Below are 7,323 nucleotides of genomic sequence, written 5' to 3'. Positions count from 1 at the left end.
AGTGGAGGACGGATCCAGGCCAGGAGGAGTGGAGGACGGATCCAGGCCAGGAGGAGTGCGGCTCTTCTGGTGAAACGTTGATATCGCTGTTTCCCTGCTGAACCGCTCCATCATGGCTCTGACGGCTGCTCTCTCCCTCCTGACTGCTGGTTGCTGCTCAGGAGGTTCAACACTTTGAGATCGGCGGGAATCTGGAGCTCAACCCAGGGTTCTTCAGCGAGATCACCAGCATCACCTGGAAGCATAAAGGGAACTTTGTGGCTGAATGGATTAAAGATGTGATTCCTCTGGAATATCTGGGTGACTTAAAAGGCCGATTAAACTTGGACCTGACCGCCGGAGTTCTGACCATCCACAACATGAGCCAATCTGACGGCGGGGATCAACAACAGGCTGATTACTGTCAGCTTTACCGCTGTGAGGGTCAGGAACCTGGAAAACTACCGTGTTGAACTCATCATGAGGCCTCCGACGTGCCATCGCAGTTCCACTGAATGCACCGTGATTTGTTGGGTCGACTTAAACGGAGCCGAACCCGTCCAGTACTTCTGGAACAAAGGAGAAGCTGGAGAGTGGGAGGACGGGGAAAAGAGGATCACCATTTCTCAAGAGACTTGGAGCTTTCAAACCATCACCTGCAGAGTGAAGAACCCATTCAGTGAGAAGGACAGCGACCCGGCTGTGAAATCCTCCTCCTTTCTCAGACCTTTGGCCATTGCTTCCACATATGTTTCAGGCTGAGGATCAATTAACCCATTAACAAACACTCACCGAACATGAAACTCCAATAACACAACATCTCTATATATACAACCTGGAATATTAATCTGTTAACTCAGTTATTGCTGCTTTCTAAGGTGGTGAATCTTTGTAAATGTGACCACAACGAAACCATGAACGAGTCTGAGACGTTTTCTGATTCTGAGCTTTTCAGAGATGGAAAACACATGAAAGTCAAAATGAGCTGTTCTTTACTACAAGTGTTGTGTGCATTTGTGATTTAGGAACATTAAAAAAACAGACTTGAGTTGCTTTGGAGGAAAGTCTCATTTTCTTTCAGCTCAAAGGATGTCCAGCATGGATAATATTTCTATGTTTGGTGTTAAGATGAAGTCGGTCAGCGCAGCAGCAGGTCCAGAACAGATGATACCCATGAATCTGTGGCGAGCTTCTGGCTGACCTTTGAACTTCAGTTTCCCCCTCTAACATAAATTATTCATGTGTTTATTTCCCCTTTTTACTGATTTATTTTTACACATAAGGTTTAATTTTAATCAAAAGTACTTTCCTCCTATAATGCTTTACTTAAAACATGCATGTTTCTAAATACAAATGCCTATAGTTTCTGCATGTCTTTAAGAAGTATTTAAATAATATGTACAGTGTCATTATTATGCAACATGCACTATATCATAATTAAATGGCAAATGAAATAAATGTGTCCATGTGGTTCATAACAAACTGGGTTTTATTGCGAGTTCTTTGGTAATTAATTGTCCCACAATCAGATAAATTTTTAGGAATAAAACAGAAAAAGTCCTGGAAACAGGCTGTTTGCTCACATTATGCCTAGAAGAGTTAATATCAAAGTCACAATCATATTTTATTTTATGTGTATCTTAAGCTAAAATACCTTGAAAATGTTCTTATTGTTATCCTCCATAATGTCTGAATTCTGAAAAGGACTGGGCTGAAATAGCAGCCTTGTGGAGCTCCGTGTCTAACCTCACTTCTTTGAGGTGGCCATATTTTAACGTTTATAGGTCTTTAAAAAATGTTTAATCTTTATAAATAAAGATTTATAAAGATTTATAAAGACACTACAACTGTCACAGGAAATACATTTATCATTGTTTAAAAACTCATTTATTTATTCTTAGCATCCCAGGGGTTTTGGTGTTTCCACTATATTTTAACATTGATTGTGATATACTTATTTTTTTATTCAATTATTTGACTTGCCTTTGATAATTTAGATTTTGTTGTGATTAATTCCGTGCACAATGATTATAAAAGTAATTCTGATTCTTAATAGTTCTTTAAGATATTATCTAGGAATGAAGGTAAAGAAAGAAACTTATACTTTCACTAATCATGATTTAATTAATAATCCATAGGTTATGTTTATGTCTTAAGTTAATTTTTATGGTCACAAATAGACCTAAAGTTTTATTTTAGACTACTAAAATAGTCTATTTTATTTTAGTAGACTACTTTGTAGACGTGGATCGGTTTTAATATAATTATTTGTTATTTTTCCCAACCTGAAATGTAAATGATTGAGAGGCTCAACATAACCATCCGGGTCCAGATTACTGGAACACACGTGACTCCACAAACATTCCGAAGGCTTTTGGTTTTTGAAGGACGTTGATGCGTTCCCTCCCGTTTCGCGGTACGCGATGACGTAATCTCTACGCCATATTGAAACTGAGGCACTTTCATATTCTTTCAGCCGGTGAAAGAAGCAGCGCGGCTGGGCGGGGTTGTTTTTCAATTTTAGACAGTAAATGAGAAGCTAAAAAAGTTTTAGCTCAATAACATTTTTATTTGTCAAGAGCAAATGTATTTTAGAGAATATATATATGTACCGAGTGCACTAGTCCAGGTCAGCATGTGACAGTAATCAACCGTCCTCACAACTAATCTGCCAGTCCGCGCGCCGGCAGACGGGTAAGGAGCGGAGCCACGGGCGTGGTTACGTCTTGGCCAGAGAAGGGAAAAGAACCGCCGCCATTTTCTCAATGACTGCGAAGGGAGTGGAGCTCTTCTGGCACAACGTCGATATTTACGGCTGATATGACGGTGTTTAGCCGGTAGAACCGCTCGAAATCATGGCTGTGAAGTTTGTTCTCTCCTTCCTGACTCTGCTGGCGCTGCAGGCCGCGGCTCAGGAGCTTCAATACTTTGAGATCGGTGAGAGTCTGAAGCTCAACCCAAATCCCTCTGAGGCCATCAGCAGCATCACCTGGAAGCATAAGGGGAACATTGTAGCTGAATACATCAAGGATGCGGTTCCTCTGGAATATCTGGGTGACTTAAAAGGCCGAGCAAACGTGAACCTGACCACTGGAGTGTTGACCGTCAGCAACATGAGAAAATCTGACGACGGGCTGTTCACGGTGGAGATCAACAACAAAGTCCTTCCTGTCAGCTTTAGCGCCGTGGGGATCGCGAACCTAGAAAACCACCGTGTTGAAGTCATCGTGAGGCCTCTGACGTGCGACAGCAGTGCCGATAAATGCTCTCTGGATTGCGGTGACGCATTTACCGACGCCGAGCCCGTCCAGTACTTCTGGAAGAAAGGAGGAACTGGCCAGTGGGAGAAGGGGGAAAAGAGGATCAACATTTCTAAAGCGACTGAGACGTTTGACACCTTCACATGCAGAGCGCAGAACCGATTCAGTCAGAAGATGAGTGCCCCGCACGACAACCCCTACAAGAAGCCTGCAGGCGGCGGTTCAAACCTGGTTCCTATTATTGTGCTGCCTTTATTAATTTTGGCAGGCGGAGCTGGTGTTGTTGCATGGCTTATGATCAAGAAGCCGCAGTTTGTTCAAAATCTGCTTAGTAGAAACTCTAGACAACCAGCAGAGAACGAGAAGGAGCTAGAAGAAGGTCTGAGTCCCAACGGTAATCCAGACTCTGGGGTGACCTCCCCACCCTGAATCAAATCAGACTCATGAGGGCCTGATATCTGTGGATCCTTCTCGACCAGAACTCCACCATGTTCTGTTTGCCTCCCCAAAGGAAACTGGTTATAAAGCCTTCTGCCCTCATGCATCTCTGCATGTCAACATCAGGACCGATTCCTCCTGGTCAGCGAGGACGAAGCTCCTCAGTGTTTATCTGGATCTTCCATTTGACCATCATGTTTGGATTAATTATGAAGGGAAACCAAATCTGCGGCGTTTAAACATGAACAGTTTTTTTTTTTAACCATATGAATTTGTTGAATTGTTTTGTTTCCCATCATTTTAGCAGTTTGATCATTTGTGGATGCGAATCAGGAGTTTTAGAAAGCTTGATAAAATTGTTTTTAAAGACCTGTTTGGATAATGAACAGTAATGATGATAAACTGAGATGTAATGAATGTAATGTGTTATTATTCATATCCATCTAACGCTGTTGTGCTGTAAAAACCTCATTTTTAAAACCCATTTTAGGGGAATCTGTTCACTGTGCCTCTGGGGAAACATTCAATGTGACTCAGTTTTTGCATAGGACTTTTACTTATTTTAGTTATTTAACAATCGGATGAGGAATTCCCAGCTGTCTATGTATTATGATGAAGCCATGGGATTGACCAATAGCTTGGACGCATTATGCTTTTTAAGTTTGTTTTTAAATGCACTGGAATAAGTTGGAGCTGCTCAGGGAGACAATAGGAAGATGGTGAGCTGTTTCCCCAGGAAGCTCAGGCTTTAAAACGAGCGACTTACCCTGTGTGTGTGTGTGTGTGTGTGTGTGTGTGTGTGTGTGTGTGTGTGTGTGTGTGTGTGTGTGTGTGTGAGATATTGATGGATGGAATTAAAACTGTTAGCATCTAATTTTGTGTTGCGTCGTAAAAGCCTGTTTTCAGTGCTACTCATGTATTTATTCGTTTTTCCACTGCTATGTAAAGTGCCTTTTAAAATAAATTCATTGCGTCGCCGACTCTGAAGAGTTTCTTTGAAGTCAAAAACTTAAAGGCATTACATGAAAGTCCCTTTGAAGCGAATCCGGAAGTTTAGGCAGGGCACACTCTTAATTTAGCTGCTAGCTTGGAGCGTCACTTAAACATCGGTTTCAGATGCTGCTAAAAAGGGAAGAATATGCAGACATCTTTTAAATTTAGCATATTAATGAGATCTCAGTTGTGTCGCTCTCTGGGGCTTGATAATAAACTGAAGTAACGGTTGTAAATCTACCCGGAAGTGGACTCGGAAGGTTAATGCAGGGTATGATCTAAATKTAGCTGCTAGCTCGGAGCGTCGCTGAAGCYACACCAGTTTAAGACGCCGCTGAATGAGGTTAAAATGTAAAACATCCGCATTAAACTTTAACCTATCAGTTTGCGTTCTCAGCTGTGCTGCTGTCTAAAGCTTTCGAATGAGCGGAACAAAAATAGGAATTTATGAGGAAACGAAGTCGGAAATGACAGCAACCATCTTGCCCGTGCAGTTCATCTTTGTATGGCGGTGCTTTCTAAGCTGGTCTTGGTGTGGAGACTTTTCCACACGGAGGTTTGTCACTTAATTACATTTTAGGTGATTAATGAGAGAAAAGGAGACGGAAAACGATAAACATCTATATATTCATTCTAATTGTGAAAAGCAACATTCCATGAACACTTAATGAATGTTGGCGAGTTAATGAGTTTGTGTTAGTTATAAAATGACTACATTTGTTTAAAGTRCATTTAATTGACGTTTCAGGCTAAAATGTCACTTTTAAAGGTAAATGAAACAGYTAAACGTTTAATAGAATCAGCAGAATAGTCTTCTAGCAGTCAAGAAGCTCTAAATAATCCTCCAGCTGTTTTATTTAAAGTCAGTTTGTATGTTGCTCAGTGTCTTCAATTAAAAACATAAAATGCTTGGAGAAAACTGGTTCTGTTGGTTTGATATTGATGCCGTTAGCACCGCAAGGTCACAGAGTGATGGACTCTACCCCCACGTCACCCATTTTTGTAGTTTGACAGCATAAATACAATTATCTAGCAGTGCAACATTTTATTACCAATTTGATTAAAAGATGGCAACAATATTGTAACCCAAACTAGACGTCACATTCCTTTTAAAAGTATGAATCCTAACACAATATGAATGAAATCATATTGAGAAATCACAAGGCCTAGACATAATTAGCAAGATGGCTACCATTACCACCAAGAATGTCAAAAATGGATAAAGTAAGAAATTATTTATGTTGAAATTCTCTAGGAGCTGACAGCTAATGTGAGCAGAAGGCACGATGCTACACAGCTAGCATAAACACAATTAATGTAATGCTAAAATAAATCAGACTAATACTTACTGTTCCTTTGTAAACCAACACTTTTATTTTTGTTCCATAAAACAGCTCTGTTGTTGCTGATTGGTGCGTCCTGTCTGTGTTTTCCTGCAGAACGCATCCAGAATCTCCTTGATGGTTTTATTCTCAGGGACGGACAGAGTGAGCTGAAGAGGTAAAGACACCTGCAGATGACATCACTTCCTCTGCACTAATCTCAGCAACACTCACCTCATCTTCACGTTTCCTCACYCTATAAAAAATGACAGAATGAGAAGAGTGGCGATAGTTCCCAGCTGTCATTGAATGCAACACAGGAAGGATATTATTGATATAAAAAAATGAATGAACAATTGTAAATTTAAGGAGGAGAATGTGAGTTTTAAGTGTCATTCAGTGTGGGAATAAGTTAAGAGTTTATCTGGTGTGGTGAGTTTCAAAGGTTTGTAGGTTGATGAGAATAAAGGGCAGGAAATCAGACGATCTTTTTCTACCTGCTCCTTTTTGAACAAATTATGTAAAATTGCATAAAGTGGGCATGACAGCTTTGTTTTATTCATTTGTTTGTGTTTTTACTTTTTGTCTGTTTGAGATATTACTAAACCTGACAGGGATTCAGACTTTAACACTTCTTGGTTATTTTTCTTAACAGTCGGTTTCATTTTCAGCCCTGAAGCTGAGGAGGAGTCCTGGAGACGAGATCTGCTGGTTTACTCACATTTCTCTACTGGAGTCAGAATAAGTTGGGTAGTAACTAGTTACATTTACTTTAGTAACTTTTTTGAGAAAATACTTTTAGGAGTATTTTTTACTWTGCTGTACTTTTTGCATTTATTTGAGTAATTTTATTGTGAAGTATTTCTATTCTTGAGTAAAATTTGTCACCTTTTGTTTCCTAGATGTAATTGTCATTTCCGTCATTAGAATACCAAAATAAATAAAACTTAACTTTATATTTTTAGTTAGCAATATTTAAATATTAAATGATAATTTGATCAGTTACTCAGTACTTGAATAGACTTTTTACCAAATACCTTTTTACTCGAGTTTTTTTTTTGGATGGCTACTTTTTACTAAAAATATGCTGAAGCAGTGATGCTCTTACTTGAGAACCATTTTTGGATACTCTGCCGACCTCTGGGATGATTATATTTATATAAATGAAGACATTTTGAGCCTCACTCCATTTCAGGAGGAAGCTTTGTGGAGCTCTTCTAGTTAAACGTCGGTATTTACGGCTGTTATCTCGGTGTTTTCTCTCCAAATCATGGCGGTGACGGCTGGACTCTGATGCTAGAGGCGCAGGCTGCGCCAAATACACAGATAAC

General features: G+C 40.0%; 1 protein-coding gene and 1 pseudogene across 1 annotated transcript; both read left to right on the top strand.

The window, feature by feature from the left end:
* The first annotated feature begins 7 nt into the window (after positions 1-7).
* Positions 8-1,032, top strand: LOC103477382 (uncharacterized; annotated as a pseudogene).
* A 1,604-nt stretch (positions 1,033-2,636) lies between these two features.
* On the top strand, positions 2,637-4,657 carry LOC103477424 (uncharacterized). Its single transcript, XM_008430547.2, has one exon. The coding sequence runs from the start codon at positions 2,835-2,837 to the stop codon at positions 3,666-3,668; it is 834 nt and encodes a 277-aa protein (XP_008428769.1). The 5' UTR covers positions 2,637-2,834; the 3' UTR covers positions 3,669-4,657.
* Positions 4,658-7,323: the final 2,666 nt, after the last annotated feature.

This window comes from Poecilia reticulata, linkage group LG15 (genome assembly GCF_000633615.1).
Source record: "Poecilia reticulata strain Guanapo linkage group LG15, Guppy_female_1.0+MT, whole genome shotgun sequence".
NCBI classification, from domain to species: domain Eukaryota; kingdom Metazoa; phylum Chordata; class Actinopteri; order Cyprinodontiformes; family Poeciliidae; genus Poecilia; species Poecilia reticulata.
Note: the sequence above shows the minus strand (reverse complement) of the source record. Positions and strands in the feature narration are given on the sequence as shown.

Excerpts from the sequence above, each read along its gene's own strand:
- LOC103477424 (XM_008430547.2), top strand. The coding sequence starts at position 2,835 with ATGGCTGTGAAGTTTGTTCTCTCCTTCCTGACTCTGCTGGCGCTGCAG.